Raw genomic sequence first — 20805 nt, 5'->3', positions numbered from 1 at the left:
CAGTTACAGATAAGGTCAAAATGGACTTTGTGATGGCTGTGTAGAACAGGACCAATATTGCTTGGAGGAGATTGAATTTCCTTCGGTGACAAAAAAAGAACATTCTCTATTTTTTTTATCCCACTTAAAGTTTTGTGGCACCACAATGGCCAAAAACGTAAGCGACTGTTAAAAGAGCAGAGCACTTTAAGAACAACTGATATGTGAGCAGGTAGCTGTATCCTGAAATCTATAATCATGTCCTGAGTTGTCTGAATATTAAGGTCCAAATTGTTATGGCTGCACCACACTGTTTGATGTTCTGCCTCTGGTCTGTATATGGACTCAACATTGTATGAAATTGGCCTATTAATGTGATGTCATCTGCAAAAATGATTTATAGAGCATATTTGAAACAAAATCAGTAATGCTATAGCCAAAGTGATTTCCAATAAAACATACAATAAACATCAATATACAGTTAGGTCCATAAATATTTGGATAGATATTTGTCATATTTGTCCTGCGGTGGGTTAGCAACCTGCCCGGGGTTTGTTTCCTGCTTTGCACCCTGTGTTGGCTGGGATTGGCTCCAACAGACACCCTTGACCCTATGTTTGGATACAGCGAGTTGCAAAATGACTAACTGACTGACTATAGTCATTCCATTAAGCCTATCCAGTGACACTGTACTGAGGTGCTAGTTTTTTCTTTTAATCAGTTTTAGCTTTGAGAAGTTACATTCTCTTGAAACCACTGAGATGGGAAGGGTAAGGAGCACTCCTAAGACTGTTTGGAAAAACATATCCTCCCATTATGACGGGTGAACTTGAAAGCATTTTATGCTTTAGCTTAGTTTAGTCAGATGTCTGCTCAAAGCAATCAAATGTTAAGAATGTTTATGACCATCAATTTCTGTTGAGTTGGTGTATGAACCTTTTCATGGAATCACAGCTCCAAAAAGATCCTGAAACAATTATAAAAGCCCAAGAAAGATGGAAAGCCCATTCCTTTAAATGTGAAACCTAAAGAGATAAAGTCTAGGTAGACAGCCTTTTTAAACACTAATTAAACAAGGCAAATGTCTTATGACAAATGTTATTATTAAACAAATATTGTCAATTTTCTTCTGTTTTGGTGTTACTTTTAAAACACTGGAGTTCATTTTTGGGGTCAGGGAACACTTAAAATGTTTTCCATTTAAATGCAAAGTAAGTAGGTGTTTGTTTTATGAACATTGACCTTGCAAAGAAACAGACAAAACCTGTATGGTGGTAATTGAAAACGTAAAACGGCTGTAAAATCATTTTTTAATCGAAAGTCATCACACCGGCCCTTTAAACTCAATAGTGTAGTCTGTTAAATGTCACTGAATTTTATGATAGTTGCTTAGCAGATTATTGCATTTGAAGGTTTAATGCTTTTAAGAATTATTTTATTTTTGCCTGAACCAAGATTTGTTCACAGTTACTGTACCTCCTAGGAGCGCAGCCTCGTTGGATGTTCTTCCGTACTGATTTTCAATGTATTTTGGTATAAATGTTGCAAGTGAAGTGATAAGTAGCCCGTCAAAACAGGAAGCACCAGTTAAGCACATGAACACCTTGTTCTTTAACAGGAGCTGAAAGAAAAAAGTGTAAGCATTATGTAAAGTATGCCAAACATAAATGTAATACGATAATGGTTGTATTTTCACATACTAATGTGAAATTGTTACTTGCATGTTAACATAAAAAGAAGTCAATTTTGTAAAATTATTCCAGTGCTTTTCACAAAAACTACAGTTTCTGCACTTGTGGACATAACATGGAATCTGACAACCAAAATAGGCCTAAGTTTGAACCTTGAGCCAGAAAGTGAAACCTTGCTTAATTGTTAACATAATATGTTAGAAGATAAGTAGAACTGTGGTAATGTGTTTAAACCTACCAAAGGCAAGTTTCTGTTTATAGCCAGATCATTCTGTGTGTAAAGGTTGTATGTTCTCCCAGAGTCCACATAACATTTTTCTACTCTGATGACATAAATACTGTACATTGATAACATCAATCAAAATCCACAGAGACATGCAAGCTCAACACAGACAGTTATTGAGCCACGACATCAACTCCAATTGTGTCCTGCTTTCCTGGGCCGCATGTTCAGGACATTGTCAAAAAAGCTCTGTCTGTCCTTGCGAAGTATAAAGATGTCAGTGCTGTGGTCTTCCAACATGGAAAAAAATGCTGGTTAGATGTGCTAAAAGAAGACTTCGGATCGCTGGGGGACCCAGGAGTCAGCTGCGTGGGTCATCATCTCTGGTCCACTTCTGATGCTCTGACAATTGGATGAGGCTTTTAGACCTTTTTTTCCCCACAGCACCTTGTTGAAGACTTTTTGCACTGAGTACAGTCTTGCCATCATCGAGAATTTGGATTTGTTAAGAGAGCGATAGTAGTTTTTCAGAAGAGATGGGCTGCATCCGAACAGGCAAGCCACCCAGGTTCTCTCAGACAATAAAGCTACAGTAATTAATACTACTGAAAATTAATCTTAATAGTAATAGTAATACTACTAATACTGTAGTTGAATTGTCTAAAAATTTGTTTTATATTAACCACATGTAACTGGTAATAAATGCATTAAAAATGGTACACGACAAGTTATTCATGCCCCTAATTTAATAAATATCCCTGTCATTAATTGTTTCATGAAATCTTGCCAGCTTATATCTTATAAAACAACCTTGCATAGCATCAGTGCTCTAACTAGCAAATCTCCCTGTGTAAAGAATAATATTAATCGTGATGCTGATTTAAACTATCTAGGTAGCTCTAGTCTTCTTAACTATAAACCCGTGTTGGCTTATGATAATTCTGCACTGTCTTCACCTATAGATGTGCACTACGAAGGGCAGTCAAAAAGCTCCCGGAATTGTGATATAGCGGGAGAGGGAGAGATCAGATTACACACACATTGGTGTTGAGGGGAGCGTAGCACGTATGTACACCAGTTACAGCAGGTCTGGATTGGTTTCGGAGTGTAGTATTGTTTTAACTATCATTTGAGTTAGACGTGGGCATAGTCATTCAGCACAATGTCTCAGTTCGAACAATGTGCTACACAATACTACACACCAAAACCAATCCAGACCTGTTGTAACTGGTCTACAGACGGTCTGCGCTCCCCTCCACAACTATGTGTGTGTAATCTGATCTCTCGCTCTCCCACTGTATCACAATTCTGGGAGCTTTTTGAATGTCCCTCGTATATTAGCACTATATTATTGCACCATTGTATAACTGAAGGGTAGCTGGTGACACTACAGAGGAAACACCTGAGCTAAAACATATGGTGTTTTCTTCATGTTTTGGTGTGTACAAAGGAGCAAGGGAGCCAAGAGAGATCTCAGCCTGACACTGCACACTTGTATGCATGCTGCTTGCAGGTCAGAAGCTATCCCATCTACAGAGATGGGTGGAGGGGTTCTTCTAATGCTCTCAGGTAACTGAAAGTTTCTATATAATCTGAAAGTCACAAGTTCACTGCTAGCTGTGAATACGTTGTAATACTGTCAAAGGTCCAGATGAAACTGAAATTTAGAGTTAGGTGGTGGGATCCTCAGTATTAGGGTCAGTTGTAGGGTTAGTCTTACTCAGAGTCCTGAGGTCTTTGCACAGAAAGATGTCATCCATCTTCTATCTAGCAATCTCAAGTTGGAATCTAAAGGTGATGTGTAGGAGGCTCAATGATGCCTAACCTCTAATAAGTTATGTAGTTCAGCAGAGACTTCCTCCTTGTAGGCTGTAGAAAAGGGTGCACTAAAGAATCAAAGATGCTTGAAGTCAGAGATGCAGAAAGAGTCTTGTGACTGATAACACAAGTGTGAGCTCTAATCGATTGTAGCCGTAGGGTGAAACTCAGGCATGTAAAGAATACTATAGCCAAGTTTTAATCATGTAGGAATTCTGAATCATAAGCATACAACTACAGAGTGAGTCCACTATCTCAGTTTTAGAACCACCATAACTACACAGAAAAGCACAAACAATAGACTGTATCAGTAAGAGGCAGTAGTCCCATTAAGCAGAGATTCAACAGCCTCAGAGTCAAGCAGTAGCCCATTATTTAGCTCCATGATACAGTTTTAAAAGTTGGGAGATGAGATGTTCAGTTAATGAATGTTTGAGGTTGAACACATGGAAGATGAAGGCTGTGGCAGTTATGAAAGTGAGTGGAAGATTTTAGTGAAATGGTTTAATTTGCGCTCTCTTATAATACATAGCAGTGACAAAATTTCAACAGTGCTGTAGTGAGGATGTGGTGCTTGTCAATGATTAAAAATACTACGGTCTGCATTGCAGAAATTGTCAGTTACATTAATGGATGTGCACCTTTATTAATGAATTCAGTGGTAGATTTAATTTAAAATGATATCCCAGTGGCATATTGAGCGTTGTATCATCTTAGGTCATGAGCAGTCTTTCTCAGACTTGAGAATTAATACAATGTTCAGAGAGCTGGTCTCTAATTCATCCATCGTGAAAAACTCTGAATTTTCAAAATGTGTCCAGTCTCTATGAGTCAGCAACCAAATCATTTGCTTGTTGGTGGTGCTGCTAGAAGAAAATTCATGGCCAACATATACTGTGTCTTTGTAGGCACTGTAAAATATATACTTGTTTTATCTCCCAATTTGTGATATACTGTATCCAATTTTGTGTTCTTTTTGATATAATTACTGACACATTATTTCATTATGTGTGTAGGACTCTAATCTACAATTCAAACCTGGTTTTGACGCATACAGGGATCAGAAGATCCTTAAACAAGTGACTCATGTTATATGGAAATGTTTTGGAGGTTTTACGCCTGGTCCAAATATAACAGTATTCTGCCACATCCTCTCTCTAATATTAACATATGCATTCTGGGCTCCTAATACAGTAAGTGCAACTGGAACATTTTTAAGTAATACAGCAACAATTCTGAATCCTGATAATCAGGTTGAGATGTTTTATTATATGGCTATGCTCCAGATACTACATATGGCTTATTCCAGCCTGTGTGTATTGGATGGAAGCAACACTTCCCAGACTATTTGAGTGCTGATGGGTGTTTCAGAATATTTTTACCCGGGGGCATGAATATAATTCTGGGATATGTGGGTTGTAATGTTCGTTGGTTTTGATTAATGTAATGACAAGGCACACTGGGATTGGTTATATGATGAACCAAATTATATATAATGAGTGTGGTAATGGTTTCTGATTTCCAATATCCCATATTTATCTTTTATTTATGAGTAGGTTATTATTTATCCCTATGATAATAATGGGTTGATGCAATTTATAACTCGATTGGTGGAGACTCCATTTGTTGACCACTTGATTAATGCCATCATTGGGCATTTAGATAGTATTTAATTCATAATCTATGCTTTTATTAATATGGGATAAAGAAAAATAATTTATGTAATAAAATTCTTTTGCTATGTTTCTTTTGATTATCTAAGTTGTACTGAGACATGGTGTACTAATTAACATTCAACCATAATTTTTAGTTAATACTGTATATAATCATCTTTTACAATTTATTAGAAGTATACATATATGAAGCCATAACGGAATGAATTAAACACAAGGAAAAGGATTGACTGTAACTCAAGGGTTAACTAAATGGAAATTAAAGCTACGCATATAAGGTCTCTGCCTTGTCATACAGAAGCTACCAATGGAATTACCCAAAGTTAGAATGAGGTAAATGAGTAATGAACACCCCTCCAGAAGGCGGAGGTAAACTGATGGGAAAGCAGATGAATTGTTTAATTGATTGCTCACTCCCTGGACTGAGACGTTTGTGCATAACTCTGTGCAAATAATGATCTGAATTCTCATCTGAGTTACATGACTGCCTTCTTTGAAAACGGAGGAAAGTTTTTTCCACGACAATATAAGGTTTATTTAATATATTTTTTTTCTTGAGAATTCATGGGGCGATTACACTTTAGAGTGTTGAGAAATTAGAAGCCATCAAATCAACATCTATAGGGTAGTCAGTCTCAAGTATAAAAATGTTGAAAGGGTTCTGCCTTTCATCTCTCATGCAATGTATAAGCTTAGCCATTTTGTATATGTCTCTCACTTCCGTCTGAAAAATTGCTGTTAAATACAGCCAAAATGACTCCGAGGCTCTAGGGACTTGACTAGCAGTGTAGAAAATGGGAGAGGAGATGGGAATGACAGGTTCACCTTCATTGTTTGGCCAAAAAAGATCAGGCTAAAAAGATTAATGAGATATAACTGTTTATTATTATGTTCCCTGTCCAAACAAACAACACGCCTATTAATGTAAAACATAAGGAATAACAATAACAAAACCTGGCACTGTCGCACAGACAGCGTTTATGTTACAGTAAGAATGGATTTATCGGATAAAAATTAATCCATCAGATGATTAGGGATTTTATGATTTTATACAGTGGCTCAGGAATTATGCTAATTTCATCTATGTGTCTGAATAGTTTTCCTGTGTTTATTGTGAACACAAAACCATGCTTTTATTTGTATTGTTTTATGGTTATTTTTCAAAAACAAAAAGCCATCAATAGAAATTTCATTTTGATTCAATTATCATATTGAGGATGCCAATAAAAGAGCCTTACTTGTGGGTTGTATTTATATTTCAAGATTATTTTTTTAAGTATGTGGCACCAGTTTCTATTTTAAGTTTATCAGGTTCATTTGCTGCTTATTATTCCAATAAAGAGATTCCTTTAAAATAGCTCCATATTCATTATCATTGCTCAGTCTCAAAATTAGAATGGCAGGCTAAAATTTAAGATTGTGTATCACCCAAAAGATTATAAACATCAATTTTATCCTCTTATAAGTCATAATTATAATTCATATTCTAAAAAGCATTTTATAATGGAATGGAATAGAGTGACATGAAACAGAACAAGCCAAGGGCAGGGCAGGGTAGGATGGAATGGGTCAAGGAGAAAGGGATCTGTACAACTTATTAAATATGGAAAAAAATAAGAGTGCTTTGTCTCTCATCAGTACAACTTTCTAAATAGATATTCCTGCAACATCTTCCTGCGAGTGCCTTGCATTTAAATGTAAGCCTCCTTTTCCCATGACTGTTCTCCTTATCTGCCGACCTCCAAAACCCAACTCTGCCTTCATCCTGGAAATGACTGATCTTCTTACAACACTTTGTGCTACCTCTGCCAACATCAGAATCCTAGGAGATATAAATATTCATGTTGACAATCCCACAGGTTATCTCCCTGCTGATTTCCTTGAGTTACTAGATTCTCTCAATCTAAAACAACATGTTGATGTCCCCACTCATTCCAGGGGTCACACACTTGACCTGGTCATTTCAAACTCTGCCTTAATCAGTAACCTATGTGTATATGATCTTGGAATTTCAGACCACAAAGTAGTGTCAACAGAGCTGCCTTCTTTCCCCCCATACCAAACTAAAACGACAGATCCATTTCAGAAATCTGAAGAACATCAACATGGATGCCTTGGCCCTGGACCTTAAACTTCTCTCCTCTGACCCTACCAGCTCCCTCTCTGTTGCTGACCTTGTGGACTTTTACAACCAGTCCCTGAGCAGTCTCCTGGATTTCCACATCCCCTTAACATCCAGGTCCGTCTCATTCTCGTGCTCAGCACCTTGGTACACCTGCGAACTGCAAAAAATGAAGGCGGCTCGGCGTGTCCTTGAGCGGCGGCTCAAGGCCTCTGGGCTGACTGTCCACAAACAGGCTTACAGGGAACACAAGAGGGCATATGCAGAAGCTCTGAAGGTTGCATGGTCCAGGTTCTATTCCACTATCATCAGCAACAGCTCCGGGAACCCCAAAAAACTTTTTTCAACTATAAATCACCTTCTCAAACTTCCTTCACCTGCCCACTCTGAGGCCACCGATGAGAGATGCAATATGCACATCAATTTCTTCAAACAAAAAGTTGATAACATCCGCTTACACCTCTCCACCACGGATATCCTGCAACCCCCAACTGTCAATCTACTGTCTGAGCCTGTCCAGCCCCTTTGCTCCTTCTCTGTTGCCACACAGGAAGAGGTGGAGGGCATCATCAGGAAAATGAAACTGTCTACCAGTTCCCTGGACCCTTTCCCCTCAGCTTTGCTGAGGGCCAACATCTCTGCCATCTCTCCACTTATCACCAGGATCATAAACCAGTCCCTCCTGGCTGGCCATATTCCTTCTTCACTAAAAACTGCTGTCATCAGACCTCTACTGAAAAAACCCACCCTGGATCCTGAAGTTCTCTCCAATTATAGGCCCATCTCCAATCTTTCATTTCTCTCTAAGGTTTTGCAAAAACAGTTGCAACACAACTTCATGATCACCATAAACTGAATAATCTGTTCGAAAAGTTTCAGTCTGGTTTCCGCCCTGGCCATAGCACCGAAACAGCCCTGGTCACTGTCACCAATGATTATCTGATGACAGCAGATACTGGTTCCCCTTCTTTACTCATCCTCCTTGACCTGACAGCTGCTTTTAAAACAATAGACCACAACATCCTCCCTCACCGCCTGAAATACACCATTGGACTATCAGGAAATGTTCACAATTGGTTCACATCTTACCTGTCCGGCAGAACTGAGCATGTTGCCCTGGGCACCGCAAAATCTCATACCCACAATGTCATCTGTGGTGTCCCACAGGGCTCTGTGCTAGGCCCCATCCTTTTCACCATCTACATGCTCCCTCTTGGAAATGTCATTAGCAGACATGGTCTGTCTTTCCACTGCTATGCTGATGACACTCAGCTTTACCTCAGGACTACCCCCACCTCCTCTACTGCTCCCCCGCCAATATCTACATTGACTACCTGCCTGGAGGAAATAGAGGCATGGATGAGGCTCAATTTCCTTCAGCTAAACAGATCCAAAACAGAAGCCATCTTAGTTGGCACATCACACCATCTCCGCTCTTCTACCATCACCAGTATCACTTTCGCTGGCCAAAACATTCCCATTTCCACATCTATCACCAATTTGGGTGTTAAAATGGACCCTCAACTCACCTTTGACACCCACATCAAACACCTCTGTAAGTCTTCTTTCTACCACCTCAAGAACATCGCTAAACTCCGCCCAACTCTCACCCTGGCAGATGCAGAGAAGCTCGTTAAGGCCTTTGTCTCATCCAGGCAGGATTACTGTGATGCGCTCCTCATTGGGATTCCTGGCAAGAGTATTCAGAGACTACAGTATATTCAGGATTCTGATGAGGGTGTGAAAGCATGACCATATCACCCCAATCCTGAAAACCCTTCACTGTCTCCCTGTTTCACTCAGAATTGAGTTCAAGGTCGTTCTCCTCACCCATCAGTGCATCTATGGACATGCCCCGCTTTACTTACCGGAACTCCTTACCCCTCATACCTCCTCACGCACCCTCCGCTCTGTACACACAGCCCCACAGTCAACTGATGTTTTTAAACGGTATCTAAAAACTCATCTTTTTAGAAAGATATTTTGTTAAAGTATAAATAGATTTTCTTGTTTTACTATTTGTTTTATTCCTACTCTGTAGCACTTTGAGATTGCTAAAATATAAAGTGCAATATAAATAAAATGTATTATTATTATTATTATTACAGTATTATTATCATTATTATTATTATTATTATTATTATTATTATTATTATTATTATTCCTGACAAGTATGTGATTCTGGTACAAAAATATATGCTACATGTATGTATTTATATGAACCAATAAATATCCAAATATAGATATGTAAACCAAGACATACAGTATATCTCAATGTGCATATGTGACAATCAGTTAAAACTGCTTCATTGGAACTTTCTGAGTTTTAAATTCATTTAATTGTGAGATAGTACTTGAGAGACATGACACACATATAATAGAAATAACCAATCAGTATAAATGTGATTTACCTTTAAAGCCAACGGGAAGTCTTTAAAATTTTTTCCAAGGTTTTTCTCCTTGACTAATATTTCACTTCCATCCTGGTGGGCTTGGGATACCTTTTGTTTCTGGATCACAGCAGTTCCTGATGCAAGAATTGAAGGAATATAATAAATTAGACAGCATAAAATAGTTTGTAATCAATCCTATAAACACAACCAGTGGAATACAGAGTAGAAACCCTGCATAAAATAGTTAGGATCAGCTGAAGATATGTACCCAAACAATTAAACAGCTTATTGGTGATACAGTATCAATGAGAAAGTATAGAAGGTCCTTTCTGTAAGATGCCTTACTATATGATTTTTTCCATATTCAATGCTGATTATTTGAGCAATGTCTCACTAGGCAACATTTTTCCCCGGTAAAGATGCCACTGATCCCAAAAATCAAATGAAATGCCAAATGCATTCTTAATAGTACTGCACATTATTTACATAAGTAAACATATCATTATTTCAAGATAGATAGATAGATAGATAGATAGATAGATAGATAGATAGATAGATAGATAGATAGATAGATAGATAGATAGATAGATAGATAGATAGATAATACTTTTTTTAATAAAATGTTAATGATAAAAAGGAATAATGTGAAAGGTATTGATGTGTATAGTATTGTGCAGCAAAATAAACCAAGTTAACAAAGATAAAGTAAAAGAATGACACACTTCTAATGTTATGTGTCCATGAGAATTTAGTTTTTCCTGTTTCAGTTAAATATTGATAAAGATCTGCAAAGTGTCTTCAGGGTTTATTTAGTAGGAGACAAAGAAAATCCTGTTAATCCTTCATCTTCCTGTTTAAATCTTTTAAACCTTGAGCCAAAGTAAGCAAACCTCTTCCTCTTCTCATGGTAGGAAACATTGCTTCATTAACTGTCATAAATTAACTGCCATCTATTCATTTCATGTTAAATGCATTACTTTTCTAAAGCAGTACAGTGCATTACTTTTATTTTTAAGGATATAATGCATTAAGGACAGCATTATTTGTAGAATATAAACTGTGTTCTTAAAATATTCAGCTAGAAAAGACAGATGTTTTGAAGTGAGATAATTATTCTCAGTAATCATTACGTGTTGCATGTTGATTAGCACATGTAAGTAAGAATTTCACTGCATTCTCTAATTAATGACACTATTGACATTATAAATGTTTTTCATTATTTCTACAGAAATTATAGTCTCTTTATACTGCCAATTAGCACCAGTCTTTATTAATATATACTACTAGTATCTGTGATCAAAGTCATAAACAAAATTAAAATAAAACTTCTGTTAAATGCAGTTAAAAGTAAGATGCAGTAGTAGAACAAGCTGTGATGAGTTTAGAAAGTACCTTAAATTAGAATAAAAGAAAAATGCCCTTTGGAAACAGGGACATCGACTGAAACAAGAGAAGATGAAATACAGTTAAGTATGGAAGAGTCCATTTCAGATATGAAATGTAGAAGGAACATCCATCAATCCATCTCCCAAAATCCAAAAAATGTACTGTACTATGGAGTAGCGGGGAACCTTAAGCCTATCCCAGCAAGCATTGGGTGGAAGACATGAATGGTCCAGGAACAGCCCATTGCAAGGTGAAAACGCACACACACACACCACCTAACCTGCATGTCTTTGAACCTTTGAAGGAACAGTTTTAGATATTATTTAAAAAGAAAGATGTGCATTGCTGCAGCCATGAAATTAGAGGAATTACTCCAGTTTGCGGAAAGCTTTGCGATTTTGCACTGCTTGTATGGCCAAAGCAAACCCCCTGGACACCATTCGTTGGCAAATCTTGAAGGGGAACACCCCCTCATATGATAATTAGTGGGAGTTAATGAACAGTGTTTGGGAGACCAGCACAATGATCGGCCATTGTTACTGGATGATTACAGGCCTCAAAGACACTCAATTGGCAAAATTAGGTCACGAGGAAAGAAAGCTTAAGAAGCACTATCCTAAAGTGTCAGTGTTGGTTTTTATGATAAAAATATGGTGACTAATGTGCTAATTTACTTAGTTGACATTAGTGAGCATGTGCATTGTGATGCCAAAGCATGTAATGTCATGATGTTCAGCTTGGAAAGCCAGAGGCCGACAATAACATGTTTTTCACTGTTGCCATCAGTAACTTTTTTCTGCTCATGAATTTTGCAGTATAGTATCAATTATATGGTCCATAGCCACATGATGAATATTATTATATCTTTATTGCCTTGTAAAACACTTTGTGGGAGGTTTTCAGTATCAAATAATATCTGGAATATAAGATATATTAAACTCTTTAGGTATAAAATCAAAAAAAAATATTTTTCTTCTTTTGACTGCTCCCATTAGGGGTTAACACAGAGGATCATCTTTTTCCATATTGTTCTGTCCGCTCCATCTTCTTCTGTTATACCCATCACCTGCATGTCCTCTCTCACCACATCCATAAACCTGGCAGCTCTATCCTTAGCATCCATCTCCCAATATACCCAGCATCTCTCCTCTGCGCATGTCCAAATCAATGCAATCTCGCCTCTCTGACTGTCTCTCAACCGTCCAACTTAAGCTGACCCTCTAATGTACTCATTTTTAATCCTGTTCATCCTCGTCACACCCAGTGCAAATCTTATCTTTAACTCTGCTACCTCCAGCTCTGTCTCCTGCTTTCTGGTCAGCGCCACCGTCTCATAAAATCAAAAACAAATAAGAATGGCAAATGGTCTTTATGTTCACTATGTTTGTATGATTGATCCACATTGTAATACAATCATTCATGGCACATTCTATGGTACAGCAATAAATTAATATAAATCTATAAACTTATTTATTATGGTTCTTCAAAGCATATCAGAAATTGGAGACACTTTGTGCCTTTTTAATTGTAACCTTGGTGTTTTAGGTAAAAGCACATTAATTGATGATTTTTAATGAAAGGTGTTCACTTGGTGGCCGGCAGGAATGCATGAGAGACATGTAAATGATACTCCAGATTGTCAAAGATCACTTTAGGGACCAAATGACTCATTATTATAGGACTGTAAAAAATACATGAAGAATCAAGCTAGTAGTATTTTCATTTCTCATGTGATACTAAACCTTGGAGTTAGCGGTCAAATGCAGAGCACATTCACAAACACCAGGCAATGCCAGAAGTGTCAATTAACCAGAAAGGTAAGCATCAAAGTTGAGATAAAAATGACATCATGTTTTTTATTACATAAAAAAATCCTGGGATAAGACGTGACTTTTTCAGAGAGATACTTTCAAGTCTCGCGAGATGAGACTTTGTGCCAAGAGATTTAACCAAGCCCCGGCCGGAAATAAAAGACAAAGAGTAGATGACAAAGTTCCTCCTTGAACCGTCACCTTATCGCGATGGAGGGGTTTGCGTGTCCCAATGATCCTATAAGCTATGTTGTCCGGGGCTTTATGCCTGGTAGAACCACCAAGGCAAACTGGTCCTAGGTGAGGGATGAGACAAAGAGCGGTTCAACAAACCTCCGATGAAGAGCAAAAACTTTGGACAACGTTTTCCCTTGCCTGGACGCTGGTCACTGGGGCCCCCCTCTGGAGCCAGGCCTGGAGGTGGGGCTCGATGGCGGCGCCTGGTGGCGGGCCTGCACCCATGGGGCTCGGCCGGGCACAGCCCAAAGAGGTAACGTGGGTCCTCCTCCCCATGGGCTCACCACCTATGGGAGGGGCCAAGGAGGTTGGGTGCAGTGTGAGTTGGGTGGTGGCGAGGGGGACCTTGGCGGTCTGATCCTCGGCTACAGAAACTGGCTCTTGGGGCGTGGAATGTCACCTCTCTGAAGGGAAGGAGCCTGAGCTAGTGCGCGAGGTGAGAGGTTCGGCTAGATATAGTCGGACTCACCTCGGCGCACAGCTTGGACTCTGGAACCAATCTTCTTGAGAGGGGCTGGACTCTCTACCACTCTGGAGTTGCCCACGGTGAGAGGCGCCGAGCAGGTGTGGGCATACTTATTGCCCCCCGACTTGGAGCCTGTGCGTTGGGGTTTACCCGGTGGGCGAGAGGGTGGCCTCCCTCCGCCGGGTGGGGAAGGGTCCTGACTGTTGTTTGTGCATATGCCAACAGCAGTTTGGAGTATCCACCCTTTTGGAGTCTCTGGAGGGTTGCTAGAGGGCATACCTTCTGGGGATTCCCTCGTTTTGCTGGGAGACTTCAATGCTCACGTGGGCAATGACAGTGAGACCTGGAAGGGCGTGATTGGGAGGAATGGCCCCGATCTGAACCCGGCGGTGTTTTGTTATTGGACTTCTGTGCTCGTCATGGATTGTCCATAACGAACACCATGTTCAAGCATAAGGGTGTTCATATGTGCACTTGGCACCAGGACACCCTAGGCCTCAGGTCGATGATCGACTTTGTGGTGGTGTCGTGGACTTGCGGCCATATGTCTTGGACACTTTCGGGTGAAGAGAGGGGCGGAGCTGTCAACTGATCACCACCTGGTGGTGAGTTGGCCGATGGTGGGGAAGATGCGGTCAGACCTGGTAGGCCCAAGCGTGTTGTGAGGGTCTGCTGGGAGCGGCTGGCAGAGTCCCCTGTCAGAAGTAGCTTCAACTCCCACCTCCGGCAGAACTTCAACCCGTCCCGAGGGAGGTGGGGACATTGAGTCGAATGGGCCATGTTCCGTGCCTCTATTGTTGAGGCGGCTGACGGAGCTGTGGCCGCAAGGTGGTGGTGCCTGTCGTGGCGGCAATCCCGAACCCGTTGGTGGACACGGCGGTGAGGGATGCCGTCAAGCTGAAGAAGGAGTCCTATAGGACTTTTTGTCCTGTGGGTCTCTGGAGGCAGCTGATAGGTACCGGCAGGCCAAGCGAACGCGGCCGGTTGTTGCTGAGGCAAAACTTCGGGCATGGGAGGAGTTTGGAGAGCCATGGAGAGCGACTTTGGACGGCCGAGGAGATTCTGGTCCACCGTCCGGCGTCTCAGGAGGGAAGCAGTGCAGTGTCAACACCGTATATGGTGGGGATGGTGCGCTGCTGACCTCGACTTCGGGCGTTGTGGGTCGGTGGGAGGAGTACTTGAAGACCTCCTCAATCCCACTAACATGCCTTCCAATGAGGAAGCAGAGCCTGGGGACTCTGAGGTGGGCTCTCCCATCTCTGGGACTGAAGTCACCGAGGTGGTCAAAAACTCCTTGGTGGCAGGGCCCGGGGTGGATGAGATCGCCGAGTTCCTTAAGGCTCTGGATGTTGTAGGACTGTCTTGGTTGACACGTCTCTGCAACATCGCATGGACATCGGGACAGTGCCTCTGGATTGGCAGACCGGGGTGGTGGTCCCCTCTTTAAAAGGGGACGGAGGGTGTGTTCCAACTATAGAGGGATCACACTCCTCAGCCTCCCTGGAAAAGTCTATTCGGGGTTCTGGAGAGGAGGGTCCGTCGGATAGTCAACCTCGGATTCAGGAGGTACTGTGTGGCTTTTCGTCCTGGTAACGGAACAGTGGACCAGCTCTTCACCCTTAGCAGAGTCCTGGAGGGTGCATGGGAGTTTGCCCGACCGGTCTACATGTGTTTTGTGGACTTGGAAAAGGCATTCGACCGTGTCCCTCGGGGAATCCTGTGGGGGGTGCTCGGGAGTATGGGGTACGGACCCCTGATAAGAGCTGTTCGGTCTCTGTACAACGGTGTCAGAGCTTGGTCCGCATTGCGGCAGTAAGTCGAGCCCGTTTCCAGTGAGAGTTGGACTCCGCCAGGGCTGCCCTTTGTCACCGATTCTGTTCATAACTTTTATGGACAGAATTTCTAGCGCAACCAGGGTGTTGAAGGGGTCGGTTTGGTGGACTCAGGATTGGGTCACTGCTTTTGCAGATGATGTTGTCCTGTTTGCTTCATCAGGCCGTGAACTTCAGCTCTCTCTGGATCGGTTCGCAGCTGAGTGTGAAGCGGCTGGGATGAGAATCAGCACCTCCAAATCCGAGAGCATGGTCCTCAGCTGGAAAAGGGTGGAGTGCCCTCTCAGGGTTGGGGGAGAGATCCTGCCCCAAGTGGAGGAGTTCAAGTATCTCGGGGTCTTGTTCACGAGTGAGGGAAGAATGGAGCGTGAGATCGACAGGCGGATCGGTGCGGCGTCTGCAGTGATGCGGGCTCTGCATCGGTCTGTCGTGGTGAAAAAGGAGCTGAGCCGTAAGGCAAAGCTCTCAATTTACCAGTCGATCTACGCTCCTACCCTCACCTATGGTCATGAGCTATGGGTAGTGACCGAAAGAACGAGATCGAATACAAGCGGCTGAAATGAGGTTCCTCCGCAGGGTGTCTGGGCTTTCCCTTAAAGATAGGGTGAGAAGCTCAGTCATCCGGGAGGGGCTCAGAGTAGAGCCGCTGCTCCTCCGCATCGAGAGGAGTCAGATGAGGTGGCTCGGGCATGCTGGAGGGACTATGTCTCCCGGCTGGCCTGGGAACGCCTTGGGATTCTCCCGGAAGAGCTGGAAGAAGTGGCTGGGGAGAGGGAAGTCTGGGCCTCTCTGCTTAAGCTGCTGCCCCCGCGACCCGACCTCGGATAAGCAGAAGAGGATGGATGGATGGATGGATGGATAGATGACAAAGTAGAACATCGTAAAGAAGTTTAAAAACATTGATGCGATGCACATGCAGAGAAGGTTAGTGATAATGAAAGTACTAAAATTTGAAAGTCTCAAAAAATGACAGTAAAGACTGCATTAGTGCAAACAAACGGAAATTATTACTCAGTGAAATAACGGAACAGCGAAAAGAGATCGAGTATATTGTTCAGATTTAAACTTTAAGTCAGAGACTTGTAGATCATCTAATTTGTGTTGCCATCCGGGAAAAGAAGCATTTTTTCCCAATGAAGAAGCATATCCGTGAGGATTAAAAGATTTGTTGTTTGGTGAAAGTGAAATCCACATACGCAAGCAGCAGAGACACGAAGTGGCTGGCACGTAAGGTAGGCCGGGGGGTTGGTGAGCAAAGTGAGCAGGGGGCGAAACCCCCTAGTTTTCATTATTATTTTTATAATTTTCATAAATTTACTTTCCTTGTGCTATTTTTTGGTAAACTTCTACTTGTGCTCTATATTTTTTGTCATAAATTGTCCTGGAACGTCAATAATTAAGCTATTGTTTTGTTACCATTGCAGTTGGCCATCTGATCTCTTTCGACTAAGTTAATTTTTCTTGGAGGACTATATGATTTCAGACTTGTGTAGTTGGTTAAGATTTCACCACTTGTCCAGTGCTCATATTAGAAACACTAAAGTATCAAAAAAACTTGTAAAGAACTTGAACTTACAGTTAATGCAATATTTTTTTTATATCCACAGTGCTAATCGATATAATTAATGATGTATACTATGATGCTAATTATGAATAATATACATTTAAATGAAAAAATATTTACAGATTGCTCAGTGAAAAGTAAATTACAGTACTAGCTATTCACTTCAATAAAAATGAGAATAGATTCTCTTTCTACTTCTTCAGAGATGTTGTTACAAATTTTTATGTAATATTAATGATGTTTTATATAACCATTTCTAGTGTTTCCCCCTCTCCACCCAATGTAAAAAAAATATCAACATTGTAAATAAAATACTGTACCTGGTAAATACTTTGGAAAGCCAAGAAATGGTACAGTAAGGAGCCACGCTACAGGCCAAAACAGCAGAAAGGGAATCCACCATCCACCAAGCCATCGAGGGTCATCTTGAGTTAGGTCTATTCTAATACAAATGATCAAACATAAGTAATGCAGAGTTTTTCACTTTCCAATTTTAATGAACCTTTTTAAAATATCAGTACTTGTTTTTATATCATTTTTAAGTTTGCATTAATTACTTACTCCGCACTTTTGTTGATATCAATGTAAATTCGCAGAAACTGGCCCCCAACAATATAGCCAACAGCGGGTCCTAGGACAGCCATACCATTGGCAATACCTAGAAAGGAAAAATAATGCATGCAGATTGTCAAAAATGTTTTCAAAGAATCCATATTTTCCACTGTTAGACTTTGTTTTAAGTATCTCAAAAAAAGAATAAGAAAACTTATATCTGTCCTTGCCCAGATGATTCTGAGAAACCTAGCAAGTGAAAAATGTTTTCCGGTGAATTCATGCTGAAATTAATTCATAATTCTAAATATATTATCAAATACAGATTTTTGTTTTTCAAATAATAGTTTATACTTACAATATATAGTAATAACCATTGTCACACATTGGCATCTGAGGGTCACCCATCAGATTCAGTTGACGCTTGTAATGCAACCCCAGGGCGAGAGGGGGCGCTGTCGCTATGTATTCTATTTTTCCCTCAACAGTAAGAGAAAAATGACCAGTGAGGGCAACAGAGCCTGACCCACAATCCTCCAGAAAACCCCACCCCAATAAATACCGTTGTCCCCAAAAGGAGCAGCATCAGCTGACAAGAAGACATTCTGAATGGTGGACTTCCCAGCAAGTGATCAACTCGATACAGCCATGAATACAGAAAAGCCATATAGGCTGCACAGGCAGTTATGTTTTCTGTTATTGCACCTCGGACTGCTTATTTCAGTTTTTATTTGTTGGAGTCTTGCGTTAAACGGGGTGACCCAGTTGGTCCCCCAACGTTTCTCACATACTCCTCCACTCATTTGCCTGTTGACACCATGTACCCAGTAAAGTGGCTCTGTTTATACCCAGAAGACACGTTTATTGCCATTTTCTACTTTTGATGTACTTTAATGCTCTGGCCACTTAATGGTGCGGCTGTGGAACTGCACCCAGTAGTATATCAGGAGAAGCAGCAGTGTGCATTTATTTGATTCTTGCCTGTTCACTTATGCTTTTTTTAGATTCTATGATTTCTTGATTTTTGACCCTTGCATTTATTATAAGGTACTGTTCCTGGCTTACATATATTTGGATTTTTTTTTATTTTATTTTTTAGCTTTTAAGGCAAAACCTATATTGCTCCTTTTGTCCCTGCAAGTCTTTTCCTGTTTAAATTTTGGAATTCATTTCATAAATCTCTAAATATAAAAAAAGACTTTGTTTTGTTTGTCGCCTACCTTTCTGGACATTCTGAACTTTAAATTCCTTTGCCCCATTTATGGGCCTATGAAGGCCACACGACTGCCTTTTGAGTTTGGAGTTAAGCTCTCTAAGATGGTAAGGCCTGTTACTTTGTTGCAGACCAATTGCTGGATTCCAACAGTATAGCATGCAGACATGCCCAAGTGGTTTAATTATGGCTTCATGATTAGAACAGGAATGACATGTGTTCTAAGTGCTTTAATGGCGCTGTGAGTGGACCTTAAAAGAAGGCTCCTGCATCATTGAAACAGTCACCCTCCTACGATGGTCAAGTACTACAGTCTGTAAAGTTTACAGAGACTGCTGCGATAAACATAAACATCAGAACAGAACAGAAAGGAAAGTAGCAGCAGAAGAAGACCACACCAGACTATACTTCTATCAGCTAAGATCAGGTAGATACAGCTACAGTGTATATATGATCAGCAAAGCAGGAGAGTGTAAGATTGGAAAGATCTCTATTTCTGAGTAACAGTGTAGACTGTAAGATGGGCCTATGGATCTGTCCTACCTAGTATCAACAGTACAGTCTAGTGGTGGCAGTGTAATAGTGTGGGGAATTATTGCTCGGTACACATTAGAGCTTAAACCGGTTGGGTTTCATTTGAATGCCTTCATGGTCTTTATAAATAATTTTTTTTTTCTAATAGATACTTTCAACAGTAAGGTACCCTGTAACAAAACACAAATCATCTCAATGTGGTTTCACAAATACAGTGGTGTGAAAAAGTATTTGCCCCCTTCCTGATTTCTTATTCTTTTGCATGTTTGTCACACAAAATGTTTCTGATCATCAAACACATTTAACCATTAGTCAAATATAACACAAGTAAACACAAAATGCAGTTTTTAAATGATGGTTTTATTATTTAGGGAGAAAAAATCCAAACCTACATGGCCCTGTGTGAAAAGTAATTGCCCCCTTGTTCAAAAATAACCTAACTGTGGTGTATCACACCTGAGTTCAATTTCCCCAGCCACCCCCAGGCCTGATTACTGCCACACCTGTTTCAATCAAGACATCACTTCAATAGGAGCTGCCTGACACAGAGAAGTAGACCAAAAGCACCTCAAAAGCTAGACATCATGCCAAGATCCAAAGAAATTCAGGAACAAATGAGAACAGAAGTCATTGAGATCTATCAGTCTGGTAAAGGTTATAAAGCCATTTCTAAAGCTTTAGGACTCTAGCGAACCACAGTGAGAGCCATTATCCACAAATGGCAAAAACATGGAACAGTGGTGAACCTTCCCAGGAGTGGCCGGCTGACCAAAATTACCCCAAGGCGCAGAGACGACTCATCCGAGAGGTCACAAAAGACCCCAGGACAACGTCTAAAGAACTGCAGGCCTCACTTGCCTCAATTAAGGTCAGTGTTCACGACTCCACCATAAGAAAGAGACTGAGCAAAAACGGCCTGCATGGCAGATTTCCAAGACGCAAACGACTGTTAAGCAAAAGAACATTAGGGCTCGTCTCAATTTTGCTAAGAAACATCTCAATGATTGCCAAGACTTTTGGGAAAATACCTTGTGGACTGATGAGACAAAAGTTGAACTTTTTGGAAGGCAAATGTCCCGTTACATCTGGCGTAAAAGGAACACAGCATTTCAGAAAAAGAACATCATACCAACAGTAAAATATGGTGGTGGTAGTGTGATGGTCTGGGGTTGTTTTGCTGCTTCAGGACCTGGAAGGCTTGCTGTGATAGATGGAACCATGAATTCTACTGTCTACCAAAAATCCTGAAGGAGAATGTCCGGCCATCTGTTTGTCAACTCAAGCTGAAGCGATCTTGGGTGCTGCAACAGG

At 40.8% G+C, this 20805-nt stretch overlaps 1 protein-coding gene across 1 annotated transcript in view; it reads right to left on the bottom strand.

Annotated features, from left to right (window-relative positions):
* The window catches only part of LOC120532664 (solute carrier organic anion transporter family member 4C1-like), a 98226-nt gene that overhangs the window by 44624 nt on the left and 32797 nt on the right, over positions 1 to 20805 (bottom strand). The window contains exons 4-7 of the mRNA XM_039758915.1: positions 17757 to 17853; positions 17516 to 17637; positions 9918 to 10033; positions 1456 to 1600 (exon numbers count right to left, since the gene is read on the bottom strand). Coding sequence (XP_039614849.1) covers positions 1456 to 1600; positions 9918 to 10033; positions 17516 to 17637; positions 17757 to 17853 — 480 coding nt within the window. The remainder of the gene's footprint in view (positions 1 to 1455; positions 1601 to 9917; positions 10034 to 17515; positions 17638 to 17756; positions 17854 to 20805) is intronic.

The sequence above is a fragment of the Polypterus senegalus genome, chromosome 7 (genome assembly GCF_016835505.1).
Source record: "Polypterus senegalus isolate Bchr_013 chromosome 7, ASM1683550v1, whole genome shotgun sequence".
In the NCBI taxonomy this organism is placed as follows: domain Eukaryota; kingdom Metazoa; phylum Chordata; class Cladistia; order Polypteriformes; family Polypteridae; genus Polypterus; species Polypterus senegalus.
The sequence above is the reverse complement of the archived record's forward strand: the minus strand, read 5'-3'. Positions and strand labels throughout refer to the sequence as shown.